Here is an 18,046-nt window from a genome sequence, read left to right as displayed (position 1 = left end):
TTTTTTCACAAAAATCTTTAATAAGCGAGATATTTCGATTTATTTAATTCAGGCCCCCTTATAATCCCCCTTTTAAATAATGTATTTTGAATGCCATATAGCCTAAAATCTTAAGTGACAACGAACTTAATTTATATTCCAATTTTCATCGAAATCCGTTCAGCCATTATCGCGTGAAAAGGTAACATACAGACAGACAGACAGACATACAAACAAAAATTTCGGTTAATTATATATGTTAGGACCAATTATTTTTTAAAAATCGAAAATTACCAGAGATGGCATGAAAGTACATAACGCTAAATTTTAATGTAATGATTGTAATGCTCTAATTAAAAAATGCTTTCTGTGTTTATATAAATAAGATGTAATATAATGTAGACCTAGCCTGTAGTTATTGCATAAAAATCCTGCCCTAGTTATGAGTGGGGCAAAAGTGGCATATGCCGGTACTGTAGCTATGGCTGGGCTAAACGTTTCTTAAAATTCGACCTTAGTTGTGAGCAAGGCAAAAATTGCATAAAAATCTGTCCTTAGCCATATTAAGAAAATTCGTGGCCCGTCAACCCATGAAGGGCTAGGGCCGACCAGCTGACTGCATGTCTCAGCGGAGGTGAACGATCATTCAACCAGTACGGAGGTGAAGTGTGGCCAGCACGATAATTCGAGCCGATATAGCTGGTTTCCGAAACCAGATTTCGCTATCTAGCGTAGCCCCCCAAATTAATCATGATGGGTGGGCACTGATCCCATATACTGGCCAAAATTTCTCGTGAAAATTCCTTTCCCCTTGAGGACTCGAACCAGCATTTATTCCGTTACGCGAGTCCTAGACTTGGTGCCTTATACCACGACACTACGGTGCGGGACGTCCTTCGTTATGACTCGGCCAAACATTTCTCGCAAATCAGCCAGTCATGACGGCCAAGAATTGCATAAAAAATCTGGCCTGACCTATGACTGGGTAAAAAATCGTGCATCCTACTTTTAACCAAACTTGAGATCCAATGTATGAGCGGGTGAAATTGTAACGATTAAAATCTTCGTCATCGACACCTTAGAAATTTAATAGAGTTTACCACAGTATTGCCTTAGGGAAACAAAACAGATACAGTCAGTGCCAAAAATCGAATCAGGTTCCTCTAGGTTTGTGGTGGCACTAGACTCAACACTTGAGTTTAACTTTTATTTAAACTGATATCAAAGAGTTTACGCAGAATGTTTGATGTTTGTTACACTTTTAAAGGTAAATTTATCTTACATTGAGATAAATATTTGTGTATGTAATGCAATTGTGAAATATATTTATTGTAAACTATTTGTTTTATACGTATTTCATTTTATTTCATTTTACATTCTCAGATGTACGCACAAACAAAACATCGAGGCAATAAATTGTTTGGAAGTATTCAGTAGAGCAGATATTGTACATTAAGTTTCTGATAGCGCACACTCGTGTTTCTTTGGTAGGAGCCATGTTTTAATGGAGCGTTAATGTCTCTCTTTTCAACATCAGTCTGTTGCATATGGAGATGTTATCTCCATATAGGTCTCAGATTTCGGACATTCGCAGTGATTTGAGTTGTGAGGAAGATTTTGAGTTTTGCAATCATGTAAGATTGAATTTGCAGACAAGTTACAGGTATTATTCTTTAGGTTGTATCGTTGCACGAGTAGCTATATAAAGGTGATACTAGTGTAACCTGTAAATAGTTGCGAAACATTCCACTAGATTTTTAAGAGTAGTATATTATATAAATGATTGAGCGCTCTCTTGAAGTCTAAAATATTTTATGCTCGACCATGCCGAAATGTAGTAATTATACACCTGGTAGCAGTCCTTTAATGGATGTCATTAAAGTACACCTACTCATTAAAGTACAGATGTTCAGCCAATGACAACTCAGCTTACAGGTGTTCAGCCAATGACAAGTCAGCTTTGTACCGTTATAAAACCGCAAGTATCGATTATTCTCGGATATGCAATCGAAAGAGAATTAGCGAAAAGTCACGGAGGCTGGAAATCCAATACTGTCGCAGAAGGTTATGTTCTGTTACTATAATAATTAGCGTTAATTGTAAATAATATTCAAATAAATTCATTTGTCATCTCGTTTTTCAATGTCGAATTCAATAATCAAGGTTATATCAAGTTTAACGGGATTATATCAAGGTCAATGACATTATTGTTCCTCGGAAAAAAATCAATACTTTCGCGTCTGCGCACATCTCACAATTCATGACCTAGAACAAGGTCACTTCCGATCTTGTCAGATACAAATAAAATGTATAAGTTACATCTGAATAATTTCAAGTTAGAAATATGGTCGAGCATAAAAAGTCGTATGAAACTCGCCTATAATGGTAATTAAGAAGCTCGTATGAAGATCATGAAACTCGCTTGCGCTCGTTTCATAAACATCCATACTCGCTTCTTAATTACTATTCCAAATTTGCTCGGTTTAGAGGACTGTTAAAATAAATTGAAAGTCATTACATTGTTTCAGCTTTATTGCTTTCCAGAAGGAACTTTGCAGTTGAACTGACTTGTGACATCCTGGTAACGTGTCTGGATGATATTCTGGAGACTTGAGTTTGTGTAACAAGTTTTAGTGTATGAAGAGATTCATTGTATTTCATACGAATGTTTCACTAAGAGAACAGACAGTTTTGTAATCGACAGATAAGTAAGAGACACATAATTAACCCAACGGTACGCTTTGAAAAGAGGAGCACTCAAGAACAAGATGTAAATCTGGAGAAAAAACATCATTGCGATCTTGGTTGTGCATATATTCTTAAAAATTAAAGTGGAATAACTTCTTGAAAGTGATAGCTGCCCACTCAAAAGTTACGTAAAAACAGTTATCATACTAATGCATTAATAGTAATATGCGTTACAAGAGCGGTATGTTGAAGTTTTCATGTTCGAGGAAAAGTTTGAAAAAGCGAAACGTTGTTGAGCTTTTTTAATTTCCGAGAATTGAAAGAAAACATACCGCTCGTGTATCGTACATTATTTTGTGCGAAGATCGTTTATTACATACCTGAAAGAGGAATTTCTAATTAGTTGCAATGAAATCTCCATCTTGGTTTCTGTTCAGTGACGGCAAATTTGCAATATATATATATATATATATATATATATCTTCAACATTGTTGCTTTAAAATGTTTTCTGTGTTTACTGTACTCGAGCAGGCCGTGATATACGTCTGTCTTTTTTTTTTCCCCCAGTCTATAAATGCGAACTTAAAACAAACGGTAAGGTTATGTAATGATTTATTTTTCATTTTAATATTTTAACAATATTATTTATATAACATATTGCAGTAATAACATCGGCAAGTTTGTTGATTTTTTCACGGCTTCCTTAATGTTACTTGCATCACGAATGCAGTAACTTTAGTGGATTTGTAGAGTTTACTTAATTTTTGCAATATTTAAAAACAATAATTAACAGTGCAATTTAGGTGAAATTGCAGTGGTAAGTTTCCAATTTATAATTATTACTATATTGAACATCTCTAAAAATAATATGTTAAAAGCCTAAAGCAGTAAAATCAATATGTCACTTAAGCGGTAAGAAGAGGGAAATTGTTATGTGTGTTAGGTTGGGAATACTGAATGTGGAATTTTAGACTTTCCGCGGATTGGTTTTGTGCTGAAACCAAGCAAATACGCACGATCGCGCACAAAAATTATTAGCGTACCTAAATTAAATATCTTGTTTTGATTGATCAGTAGGCTGTAACCCTTAGAAAGGGCAGCTATAACTTTTTTGTTGTTGCAACATAGCAGTTTTTAATTAAATTAGATGTCTTAATTATTGGAGTATAAATACGTTTCGCGTGCAATTGGTCATCTTCATACTTGGATGTTATAGTGAATTATGTTATCTATGTTTTATAGTTCTGTTCGTTAATTTCTTACCCGATATATTTGAGAATTACGCAGTACCTACTTCATGATATCGAAGACGGTACATCACTTCATCATTGATTGGGAGACTCGACAGTGCACCGTCGCGGGCCGGTTGGTCCTCTCTGAAATGTCTTTATCCAGCATATGGGGCCGACGCGTGCGTAGAGCGGATTGTTTTCAGTTTCTGGCTGGTTTAGCGCGAAATCACCGCAGCAGCAACAGTTTTCCAGTCAGGCCGTATTGAGTATCAGGTTGGAATTCCAAATTGTTGGACTGCACTAGCAGACACTACTTAAAGCATCGAGGAATAACAGAGGATAGTGCGAAAATATGCATACTTTCGTTGCAAAATTTCCGGAACAATGCATTTCATTTATGACCTTGTATTTTTACCCTCAGCATACTATCAAATAAGTAATACAATAGTTGGGGAAAAAAGAAATAACCACTAAGACAAAAATACAGATATATAATTCAATAATTAAACCTATAATACAATATAGTACCGAAAGCTTACCACTCTTACATAAACATCGAAGTAAATTAGCAGCAGTGGAAATGAAATATCTTAGAAAAACTGTAGGAAAGACCAGAAGAGATAGGATAAGGAATGATAGGATAAGAGAAGGAGTTAAAATTAGAAAAGCATTAATAGAGGTGATTAATGAAAGGCAGTTGAAATGGTTTGGGCATGTATATCGTATGGGAGAAGAAAGGAAGGTTAAACAGGTGATGGAAATGAGAGTGGAAGGAAGAAAGAGAAGAGGAAGACCAAGGATTAAATGGGAGCATACAATAGAAAGAATAGGCCAACAGAAAGGAAAAACAATGGTAGAGATGAAGAGAATGTGTAGAGACCGGGAAAAATGGATGAAATGGACGGAGAGGGGCGAACCCGACGCTTAGCAGCAGAAGGGACTGAAGAAGAAGAAGAAGAAGAAGAAGAAGAAGAAGAAGAAGAAGAAGAAGTATTTTTACCCTTGGCCTTTCCATATATCCAGTTTCAGCCTTGCACACTACACAGACATGTAGCATGGAATCAGGGAGTCGTGTCCGTAACAACTCATTAAATAATTGCGGTTCAAAAAATAACAGAGAATTAATTGTATGGTCTGCATAGCCTACTAGTTCTTCACCCACTCTTTCTAGCACAGCTTCATTTAACAGCCCATGCCACATTGGTAAAAAGTTCTTTGTACGTACCATTTTGGCACATGCGGAACGGGCAGTTAGAAATCCGCGTTTTCTGTAGAAGGTAGAGTATTTCACACCACGCGTCGTTCACATAAACGTAGGAAAAGATCCGGTACCGGTTTTATAATAAATTCTGGAAGTTGTGAGGAGGTGAAAAATGTTTGCTACATCGGCCCGACTCTGACATAGGCCTAATTCTGTTCTGTTTTCAAGGCATATTCACCATTACGGTGAGGAGTAATACTTAGCTTCAAACAAAAATATGACTTCCTTTTTTTGAAGGAAAAAAAATTTCCGACAGTTCATATGCATTCAAAGTTCGTGTAGTAGTTTAGAACTAGCGGCATGCTAAAAAAACATTTTGATATATTTATTTACTAGCCGTACCCGTGCGTTCCGCTGCACCCGTTAGAAATAAATATAAAGTAATTACATAATTAAAATAGGACATTTGATCCAGGGAACATTCGTGTTTGATAGAAGGATAAATCGTTTAATATGTTACTTAATTTAAATTGTATTTAAAATATTAAAATGCGATCATTTTGATCCAGAGACCACTCATTTGGTGCAATGACAATTCCTTTAACATATTATCAATTGTTATTACCAATTATTTTTGGAAAAGCGAAAATTAACAGAAAAATTTTGGCTACAGATTTATTATTATGTTTATATTATATTATATTATATTATATTATATTATATTATGTAAAAGTGTGTTGATAACGGATGTACTCGAATTAGAAAGTTTTTAATTTGTTGTGGGAGCTCTTGAATCTCAGGAGGAACAGCTTTTACAACAGCGCAACATAATCTGCTTGGCTCATTACCCAATTTTTTTGCATTGCATTTATTGCATATATATTTTATGTATTTTAACACGATTCAATTGAGCATAGTTAAAATTTGAATATAAAATAATGGATTGCTAAGCTAACGTACTATTACTGCATACTAAATCAATACACTCTCGTTGTTCATCAATTCTCAGAGATAAAAATGAATATGTTCATAAACATTATTTTAAGAAATACAGGAAATGAATATACAGAATAACCTATAACGTTTTCTGTGCATAAGAAGCTATTTTAATCTTACCTGTCCTCAATTCACTCACAAGTTACTGTAATAACATTATAGCATTATGTCCATCCAGAGAAACTACACTTTCCAATGATGAAATAATAATTAATTATACAAATCGGTTAATTTAGCTTCCAATATTACTTCATACAAACACAGAAACATTGTCTGTAGGCTATGTTTAATAGCTTTCGATTGTTGTGTCCAAGGCCCCTTATAGACGAAGTCATTTGTTTTTTATTTCAATACACCGCCTTAGATGGCAGTTATTTTAATTTTAAAACTCATTTATCTCATTAAATATCAGTCCTTCAAATTTTTTCAAAGAATAAAACTTATCAGAAATCATTTTTAAAGAAACTTTTGTTATGTAACATTTTTCACAAAAATCAATAATCGAGATATTTCGATTTATTTAATTCAGGCCCCTTTATAACCCCCTTTTAAATAATGTATTTTGAATGCCATATAGCCTAAAATCTTAGTTACAACGAACTTAATTTATATTCCAATTTTCATCGAAATCCGTTCAGCCATTATCGCGTGAAAAGGTAACAAACATCCAGACACAGACAGACATAGAAACAAAAATTAAAAAAAAAGCGATTTTCGGTTTGAGGGTGGTTAATTATACATGTTAACACCAATTATTTTTAGAAAATCGAAAATTACCAGAAAAATTTCGGCTACAGATTTATTATTAGTATAGATGATACCTCAATTTCGCGCGTATTATAGCACTATGCGTTATTCTACGTTTTGACCATGTTCCGTAGCATTTTATAGGTTTTTTCCGTGTATGTCAGGAATTTTGCTACGTAAGTAAACAAATATCCGAGAAGTAGTAAAAATAGTTTTACTTAAAGAATGGTATTAAATGACATGGACAAAATTAGATGTCATGTACAGGGAATGAAAAATTTAAAAGTTTGCACAACAGTATGAAAACTATAAACCAATTTATGAAAGAAACAGACTCAAGAAATGTAAATTCCAACAGCCATTAGATGCCATAAGCATGAAGGATGCTGCTGCTGCTGCTGCTGCTGCTGATGATGATATTTTTTCGGCGCGGCCTGTTAGAATGACAATGTGCTTGGCTCGGCCTGAAAGTATTTCCTCCTCATCCTGGCAAAGTCGGGAATCGGCAACGCTGCAGTCCAGCTAACTTTTGGTTCCCATTGCCGGATTGTAGGACAGCAAGTGCACTTGTTTACGAAGAGGCTCTCATAAGGGAGTCAACAAAATAAACTCGGCATGGGTAGACGTATGTTTACATCAGAAATTTTTGATAACAGCTCTGTTTCCATCACATGGTCGTACGCTTTATTATACTGGAGACAGGTTTTCTTTCATACTTCGTCGAATGATATGTGTTGCATCATCACCGTCATCTTCGCTGGTTTTAGGCTCTAATAGCCTTTTCTTTTTACTTAAAATTGGTCACTAGTCATTTCTGAAGGGTATTTAAATAGCTCTTCGTCCTTCATGCTTTTAATCGTGTTTATTTGGTAGTTTCTTTCCCTCAAAGAAAGCTTGTTACTGCGTGCGTAATAATATGTATAAACCCTGGAGGGGATTCAGACCACGTGTTACTAAGAGGGGGAGGGGATGGAGGCCGCGTCTGTGGCGCAAGTTTTAGTGCGCTGATCTTCCATCCAGGGGTTCGATCCCAGGCCAAGTCGTGATGGAATTTATGGTGGATGGTTTTTCTCGGGATATTACCGTTTTCTTCTATCATTCCACCAACACACTCCACCTCCCCCTCATTTCATCTATCATAGACTGGGGTGAGGTCTTGGGGGTTATACGGTTTTCCGATGCTTGGGGCTCCGGGCTCATCAGGTACTCGTCTGAGAATGGGACCTGGTTATCAGGGGCTGAGGCAGGATGGCCCACCTGTCAGCATCGAATTGAAATCACTTTTAAATGCCGATTTACGTTAATAGGCGAATAAATGTGTAAATAACTATTTGTTAAACATTACATTTCATTTTGTGAGTAGAGATATTTCCGAAACGAGGCCATACGCCGAGTTTAGTAACCCTACGAACAAAATAAATGTTAATGTTGTGTCGTGCACTCTTAAAGACAACCGTTTGTTCGTGTTGCTATAGAGACAATTCTCACATCGCCACTCTCATTTTAATAGTAGAACTTCATCAAATTAAAACCAAGCGGTGGTATAGCTTAGTGGTAGAGCATTAGACAATATATACTCTGTTCAAACCCGGGTGTCCCCAAATGTATTATAATTACATTTAATTAGTAATTGTTTCATAGTATGGTTATCAATAAAATAATTTTTGAACGTTTATTAACCAAAAACTGTCATTTTAAAAGTAAGCCTGCCACTGTTTTCACCTGCCTTATTGATCGGTTTCGATGTTGTCGTGGGAAACAATTGATAATCGGCTAAAACAGTTGAAAATCAGTGATACATGTTCTTATCGCAGCTACCATAATAATAGTCCATTTTTAACACGCTTGGCTAGTATTAAAGGATCTACTTACAGGAATGGCAGCTTGAAAAAATTCATTAACTTACACAGATCTGTTTAAGTCGTACAGAGTAAGTATAGTGTAAATTTTGTCACGCGTCTTAATTTGTTAATTATAGATGCAACATTTTGTGTGTAATCTAGGATTCTGAAGTTCGTCTTATATGATACGTATTAAATTATTTAATTTAGGTGTGTTTCAATAACAGTTCAAGAAAATGTACTATAAACTGTAAAGTCATTTTTAACATGTTAAATAAATTGAATTGTTACGAAATGTATGAAACTTACATAATTATTATGATAAACTTTCTACTTTATGTGGCACTCATTTTAAGGGGGACGTAGGCAAAAATGCAATCAGTTACAAAATATTTTGCCATTAATGCAATTTTCATTTGATAAAGTTGCAATTTTCCATGCACATTGTAAGTGGTATGACCTATAATACTGATTTTAGGTCACTTTTTCAAAGTAAAGGGTACTCTTGGGGTTGTTACATTTTTATTCACTTAATGACTGAGAGACATTCTTCTCCAAAATTACTTAAGTAAAGTTTTCAGTCATTTTGCTGTTTGTTACTTAAGTAGAGACTTGAAATTTTTTCCTCTTAGATACATATGTAAATGGTTGGAAAGTTTTTTATTATATGATAATATCTTAAAAATGTATATTTTTTTTCTCATTTCTGACAAAAAGAATGCTCTAGAAGCAATGATAGTGACGGATAAAAAATTACTTATAAGCAATCTATTAAAATATCCTTGCATAATTGTATAAATGTTTGCTACATTAATTTGTGTGCTAAATTATATGATTATAGTGCCAGTTGTTTTGAAGAAAACTATACCTAGACATGACAGATTTAACATTTCGGTAAAATTGCTTTAAAATATATTATGCAGGTATATACAAAGCCTTATTTATATATGTTGGTATTTAAATTTTAAAGAGCACTTTCAGGTGGATTTAGGACCTAAAACTTTAGGGGGATCTTAAATAAACCTGAAATCATCTAGTAATGCCAAAATAAAGAAAAAATCATTTTGTAAATAACATTTTCTACATCCCCCCGTAAGTATTTTTTCGCAGTTATCAATGCCAAAGTTGTCATTACTTAACAGAATTTGAAAAGTTTCTTTCTTATTTTTTTCGATAATAAGCCACAGAAATGCCTAATTTGATTTTCTTTTCTACATCTTTGTTTTCCAATACCTTTGTTCGAGTTCCAGCTAATTACAGTACATTCGCTTGTGACATACGCAGTGATGAGTCATTCCAGTAAAGCGCCACATTTTAGAACTCTGTAAGTGTAAAGCAATGCTTTCGACATGCGTAATGGGACGCCAGCAAGTTTCCAGCAGGGCTTGAAGCCGACGCGACGTAATGAAGTGTGCTTACTTTTGTGACATACTCACCACATAGAGAATTAGCCCAGCACTGTGTTGTCTTAATCACGATAAAGGCACATGACTGGTTCCTGCTCGTAAACAACCGCGGACATTGGTCATGGTTAAACCTCTCTGCGAGTTCCATTATGCGGCGACGTGCGAGCTTACAGCTAGTTTTAGTCTGTCTGAAGACCGGCGCATGCGTATAAGTACACACGAGTAATGCATTTCGGGGTATTAACACAAAACCATAGGCTGCAATTTAATTGTATGCCAAGTGTAAACTTTGTTTGGAATTAATAAATTTACTCAATTTCGATTTTCTTTCATATTGTACGAAATTTAAACACATCGGTGTCTGTGTTTATGTACGGCGATTTCTCCCAGACTTTTGGACGAAATTCTTATTTTGTTATTCATTCAGTACAGAGTCAATTTATTCGGAAATAATGTACGAGAAATGTAATCATTTTTATGAAAACAATAAGTCAATATAATATAAAAGAAATTGCGTAAACCATAAAATTATAATTTGCCATAAATTACATGTACCGGTAACAGTTTTCTGTCTAGTTCTCCCCACTTTCTCATTACGTCTTGTAAATAAATGAACTGAAAAGTATCATCACCAGATCAGTCTGTTTCGGAGAAATTCATTTATGTTTATTTATACAGTATGTTTTTCTGGGTATAAGATTTAACATTGGCATAAGAAACCTATGTATAAAAGCAATAAAGAAATAACTTAATCATTGGGCCATTTTTAGAAATTAGTAGGCTTTGATAATTTGTGAAAAACGAGAACATATGGTTGCTAGGTCAAAGCCTTACATTATATTGTTTTACAAATTGTTAAAACCTGCTAAATAGAGTAATTTCTAAACTTGGGCACATTGATTAAGTCATTTCTTCGTTATTTTTATAGATGAGTTTCTTGTGACAGTGTTAAATCCTTATGTCCTCACACGGAATATCAGTTGCGAATTATTATAAATCCAGCGCTGGATTGATATAGAGGACAAGGGGATCGAATTGTTAAGAGAAATTTCTGCTCGGTATTATAAGTGTCTAATATGTTTGGGTGAACGTCTGAAAGCTGTAGAATGAAACGAGAGGGATTTGTCCGTGGTATTGCAATACACTACTAATAACTTTTGACATTTAAATGTCGAATTTCATAAAATAGCTGGTGGGGCGAATTAAAATTTAGGCCATTAATGCTCCTTAAAATACACCTAGTGGCTGTATTCATCTCTCGTGGCACTGGTGGGGCGAATTAAAATTTAGGCCATTAATGCTCCTTAAAATACACCTAGTAGCTGTATTCATCTCTCGTGGCGCTGGTGGGGCGAATTAAAATTTAGGCCATTAATGCTCCTCAAAATACACTTAGTGGCTGCATTCGTCTCTCGTGGCGCTAGTGCGGCGAATTAAAATTTAGGCCATTAATGCTCCTCAAAATACACCTAGTGGCTGTATTCGTCTCTCGTAGCGCTAGTGCGGCGAATTAAAATTTAGGCCATTAATGCTCCTCAAAATACATCTAGTGGCTGTATTCGTCTCTCGTAGCGCTAGTGCGGCGAATTAAAATTTTGGCCATTAATGCTCCTCAAAATACATCTAGTGGCTGTATTCGTCTCTCGTAGCGCTAGTGCGGCAAATTAAAATTTAGGCCATTAATGCTCCTCAAAATACATCTAGTGGCTGTATTCGTCTCTCGTAGCGCTAGTGCGGCGAATTAAAATTTAAGCCATTAATGCTCCTCAAAATACATCTAGTGGCTGTATTCGTCTCTCGTAGCGCTAGTGCGGCGAATTAAAATTTAGGCCATTAATGCTCCTCAAAATACATGTAGTGGCTGTATTCGTCTCTCGTAGCGCTAGTGCGGTGAATTAAAATTTAGGCCATTAATGGAACACTTATATTTGAAAATAATTGTTTGACAATTACAATGGGCATGAGGAGGAATCAAAGAAATTGTCCTGTTAAGTAGACAAGGGTAGGAAAAATTATTTTATATTTAAATGGCTCTAATGTAAGCTTGCAGTTTTGTTGGTATGCCTTTCCAGCATGATGCCCTCAATATGATAATTATAAGGGTAGGGGTGATCATATGATCGTAAATTATTTGGTTTTGCTACAAATGGAATGATGCTAAAGATAAGAGCATATTCTCTATTTTAATGTCATCCAATGTTGTAGTTAGTAAAATGCAATACTATATTTTACAGACACTAAAATAACTGTAATTTATTTATAAATCCTAGTTGCAAAAATCTATAGTTATTAGAGCTAGGAATTGATTAAATTTGCATCATTTTAATGATACGCTAGAAGCTCCTTATTGTATGTTTAAGTTATTCTATGAACATTTTAGATTATAATTTCATTTCTTCCCCATTTATTTTTAATTAAATCGTAGCCCTCATAATTATGGATACTCTTTTAATGATCTGTTTGCTATTTTAGACTTTTTTTTTCCTTCATTTTTTGCGTCATTAAGTTCTTCTCCCCCCCCCCCCAGTTTTACACGACTATTGTAAATTTTACAGTTCAGTTTGAGTGCTTGATGCATTGCAATTTCCATCGTTCATTTGTTAGAAGGAAGCTGTAACAAAGTACTCATTACTCCAATATTTCACTGCTGCCCTATGTAAACAATACGAAAACGCGTAATGCAAGCATATGTGAAACACTAAAAGGTTTTATGCAAATGTAATTGGCTCGGTTTGTAAAGGTGAAATTAATCTAGCAAGCTAACAATAGGCAATACAAACTGTTTCGATTTGTTTTCTGCAGAATGCAGAACAGTGCTGGACGCATCGGGCAGTGGCGACTCCATCATTTTTCATTTTGAGGGAAGGACATTCGGGGGTGACTGCCCTTCTTTGTGTTCCAGGCCATTACATTTGTAATTGGAATGTACTAGTACTAGCCGAGGAAAAAGTGTCTAATTTTACATTTACTGGTTGTCATACGTTAAATTTTCTATTGGGACGCCAAATACACGCGAAACAAAATTAAAATATAAAGACAAAATAGGCTGATATTGTCGATTTACGAACAGCAGTTGAGAGAAGCTACGGAATAATTGCTAACGAAGAGTCGAGCGTTAAGTGTAACAGTACCGGTAATTACATTAATGAGTAAATTAATTCAGTTGGAATTTTTGTGCAGAGTGGGAGGGCAGCCCACCGAAGTTCACTGCTGGCTTCTTTCCTGCAGTCGGATTGAAAGGCCGAGCGAAAGTGTTAAATTACTGAATATTCATATAAAGTTGTCGTCAGAGTGAGGTCACTTGATATTAATATAAGATTATTGTAATGCAGCTTATTCTTTAATGATTAAATGTTCTCTTTCTTTTTTTCTATTGTAATCTTTGGGCTTTTTATGTCTGTCATCGAAATCAGGATCCTAATTATCAGATTAGTCCATGGCACGAAAAATTGCAACATAAAATTTGAAAGACACTAGGGAGATAAATTGATGGAGAGAATAGAGTGTACTGTAAATCAAATGAACGACAAAAAGACGGCATACTCGAGAATGATTTGTATTCAACCGCCGTTGTCATTGAAAATCTCGTAAAATTTTCCGGAGGTCGAATTCCCACAGCTTTGATAAGGAGACAGCGATCTGCGGAAATCATTTAGAACTCGCGAAATGTGAATGCTTGCAAATCAGCTGCGCGGTAGATATTCAGAAAACGATGTGCATTAATAATTACGTAATTCAAAGTTTGTCATAAATTTACGACACGTGAGAGAATCCTATGCTTGATATAGGGTTCTAGGAAAATATATCGAGCATTTTTGTCCACATTGGATTTCGACGTAGAATCTCCTCTGCAGTTGGAAGCTCGTTAAATAAATAAAATACTAATAGTATGTTGTAGTAGTTGTGAAAGCCCTGGAACTCGTGTCCCTTCAAGGACTGCGCTGTTAAGAAGCATCCTGTAGCTCAGAGATCGTAGCAGTGGAATAGAGGATTGATGAGCTGGAATAAGCAACAGGTCGCTCAGAGCATCTTATGTTTACCTTCTGTCGCAGTATTGAAATAGGACTTCTGTCTGCATGAAGAGATGGAAATATGACATTGGTAGCCTAGAAACATTTAATATCTGTAAACTTGACCACCGCGGTGGCTCTGAGGTAGCGTACATGGTCCCTGGTTCGATTCCCGGTGTAGACAGTGGGAGAAATTTATCTTACGCGTTCGGGACTGGATAGTTGTCCGTTGTCTTATGATTACCCTGTGATATCTTTGCGGTGGCCCTGGCAAACCCACATCCAGGAAGGTCCGCAATATACAGAGGGTGCCGAAAAAACGTACACCACAGAGTATTGCATGGGAGGTAATATGGTATAGAACTTGCTGTTGATCCTTGATTCCTATATTCTTGGGTTCGAATCTATAGTCCCGAAATGTCAGTTTTCTGCTTTACTTCTTTTTCTGTGAGCAAAATAAGGTAATTTGATTTAGCATAATGTATAAGATTCTGCCCCTTTTATTTTATTCGCTTTTTACAACAATATTTCAAAAATAAAGTAATCGAATTTTTTCAGCCTTCGGGTGATTTTAACTCTCTGCAAGTTTGTCGTTAGATAATAAAATTTTGAAAAGTTTTTGAATGTTATCCTATATAGCGAAATATTCTTACCCGCATTTGTGTAATTTTTTAACGTGAAATGGCAGGATTTTGAATATTTGACTAGGATAACGATTTGGAATTTTGAACTTTTTTATTATGGCACGAAAATGGTATGGCGCTTTAAACTTTAAGAGGACGAATGGGAAGAAACAAACCATTTTCACAATTGACTTTATTTTTATGTAGATTGTGTTAAGTAAGGTACGTCGATTAAACATATTTTTCGTCATTATTTAAAATCTGCGGAAAAGTAATATAAGGTTTTAAATACAAGCGTACGATGTATAACTGTCATGGTATAGTTTATGAATGAGGCTGCAGCTGAAATGGCAAAATTCCGTGCTACAGATCTTCAGATTCGTCAAGAATAAAGTCTCTTTTCATTCATACTGTTATTTCTGAATTGCTTACTGATCTACATATGTACACTGTAGCTCGATTTGTAATTATGTTTAATAATTTAATTTTCTCCTTTCAGATGGCGAGCAAGGATCGTGGGAGAGTGGCTTATCTTACGAGTGCAGGTCTCTTCTCTTCAAAGCTCTGCATAATCTCATCGAAAGGTACTGCTGCCTAAATTAGTGGTTTGAAGTTATTGTACTACGGTACATACATAGGTATTTGTCTGGAAATACGTAGTGAATTGTGAACTGCTCGTTGAAAACCATCTCACATGGTTTTTTTCGTGCAAATAATTTGAAACGAGTCAAAAGTATCTGTCCAGGTAGGGATCACTTGTATTCGAGCTGAGTGATCAGTTCCTCCCATGTGTAATTTGGTTTACGTGTGATCGTTGTGGCATATGGTCATTGTAGAGTCCGAATTTCTGCTATTAGCTGTAATGTTGTGGAATATGTAGCATTAACATACCGGTATTATTATAATAAATTGTAGTACTTGAATAATTTCAAGATAAAAATTGTTCCGGGGCCGAGTATCGATCCCGGGACTTCTGGCTGAACGCACCAGCGCTCTACTGACTGAGCTACCCAGGAATTCCACCTGACGCCGTCTCAATTTTTTCTCTTATATCCACACACCTCGAGTGGGCTGACGAGACGCCAGAAACCCACGTCGAGTGCACACAAACTCTGTGTGACTTGAAATTGTGGTTTTCTGTTATGGTGCCTACAGTAACGTATATACATATGCAAGTATAGCTTTCAGGTAAAGCTCCCTGTGAAGCAGACTTGAATAATTTCAAGTACTGTATAAGGTTGTACTATAAATTTATATTGACGATTATAGTTTAATGGCAAATGACGGATATCACATGCAGTTTTCGTTCATCACACCAGACATTTGATCAGAAAATGCTTGATTACAATTGTCACAGAAGTGTTTCCAATTCCAAGCACCGACTAAACTATTGGTACACTGAATACACACGTATTAGTGTTCATTCACTACCAGTTAGGCTTCTTTGCATGTGGTTTGATAATGTCAGGTGTTTTTAACCATTATACTTAATCAGTGACGTACACAGAATTTTGTAAAGAAAGGTTATTATTAAAATTGTTTACAATTTATATAATCGGTATTTTAAATGTTGCGTATTACTATTATTATTATTATTATTATTATTATTATTATTATTATTATTATGTTACGATATGTTTATTAGTATTATGCAAATGTTAACCATCCAGGAAAAATGTACTGGTACATGAACTGTCAAAAATTACGATTAATTGAATTTTTACGATAATCGAATTTAATGGTACGAAAATGATCGACAATAATGGAAGACGGCAATAATTGAAACTTTCTGTAATTCATAGTCAGTATCTCAGGAGCATTACAATCTTATCTTAATTGGGTTACACTCCCTGGGATTTGAAGCTCTTAAGAATGCTTATTACAAGTAATCATGTCAATTTCTGTCAAGTGTGTGAGACATATTCCTTTGAATTCCTGGGTGCATGAAAACATAAAATTGGTGATAGTTTCAGTTCGGTCACATACCAGAACCTGGATTTAAAGTATTTTACATACATAATATGAGTGTCCATCGCTGTGGAGTAACGGTTAGCCTACCTGACCGTGGAACGAGCGGTCCTGGGTTCAGATCCTGGTTGGGACAAGGTGTCTGGTTGAAGTTTTCCGGGGTTTTTCCTCAACCCAACAAGAACAATTGGATAACTTTTCGCGGTGGACTCTGGACTTATTTCGCTGGTATTATTACCTTCATCTCATTCAGACGCTAGATAACAACAGCAGTTTGAAAAAGCGTCGTAAAATAACCCAATTAAATGTATTATGTTCTACTAAATGTCGCACATTTTTCACTGTCTGGCTTGGACTATGAATGTAATACAGTATGACTGCAATTCTAAGAATTGGTAACATTTTTCCGGTGGGCGGGCAAAAGAGCTTAAGGCTATATGTACGTGAACAACTACAAATATTATCAGAAAATGCAGGCTCTAAATTTTTTAAATTTTATAAGAAAATGAACTTGCAATTGGACAAAAATTACAAGGTACCACAACAAGTCTTATTAGAACTTAAATATCTGATAAAAATATTAAAAAGTGTACTGATAATATTTTTCAAACCAGTTTTAACAAAGTATGAAAAAAAAAAAAAAAAAAAATATCTGCAGTTACATCATTTTGTAACCATAACATTGTTATGGTTTCTCTGACATCTTTAATATTTTTCCTGCATGTAATAAACACTTATTTCTGAAAAGTAGACTTCCCTCAGATATGTAGAGGAGTTTATTTTAATACAATTAATTCTTTATTTGTCCTGTATAAAGTATATTAAAATTTACATAATGTTTTGTGATCTAATTTTTCTATTTTCAAAGAAATGAGCAGTATTGTAGTCTACCTTTTGCATAAATGCATGTTAAATCAGTGTACAAAATTTTAGAATTCTATCTCTAATGGTTGTGGAGTTATGAAATAATATGTGTGAAAATTTTTAAATTTTGGAAAATTTAATTTAAAGTAAAAAGTGAACTCTAAAAAATATTATTAGTAACATTTTTTATACTTTTATTAGATATTTAAGTTCTAATAAGTCTTGTTGTGGTACCTTGTAATTTTTGTCCAATTGTCAGTTCATTTCCTTATAAAATTTTTAGAAATTTAGAGACTGCATTTTCTGATAATATTTGTGGTCGCTCACGTAAGTCATACTTTTTGTAATTTAAGATTTCCTTCATTAAATCCGTTTCCTAAAAGACATCCTAAAACCAGTGACATCAACAGTAAAGAAAATCATGAAAGCCGAAACATGTCACTTTTCGGTTTTACAGCAGTTGTTTAAATCTTTGAAAATTTTTCCGTAA

General features: G+C 35.0%; 1 protein-coding gene across 2 annotated transcripts in view; it reads left to right on the top strand.

Annotated features, from left to right (window-relative positions):
• The window catches only part of skd (mediator complex subunit skuld), a 267,609-nt gene that overhangs the window by 163,129 nt on the left and 86,434 nt on the right, over positions 1-18,046 (top strand). For both annotated transcript variants that reach the window (XM_069812535.1, XM_069812534.1), the window contains exon 3: positions 15,224-15,308. In XM_069812535.1, the coding sequence (XP_069668636.1) occupies positions 15,224-15,308 (85 nt within the window). The remainder of the gene's footprint in view (positions 1-15,223; positions 15,309-18,046) is intronic.

The sequence above is a fragment of the Periplaneta americana genome, chromosome 16, assembly GCF_040183065.1.
Source record: "Periplaneta americana isolate PAMFEO1 chromosome 16, P.americana_PAMFEO1_priV1, whole genome shotgun sequence".
In the NCBI taxonomy this organism is placed as follows: Eukaryota; Metazoa; Arthropoda; class Insecta; order Blattodea; family Blattidae; genus Periplaneta; species Periplaneta americana.
Note: the sequence above shows the minus strand (reverse complement) of the source record. Positions and strands in the feature narration are given on the sequence as shown.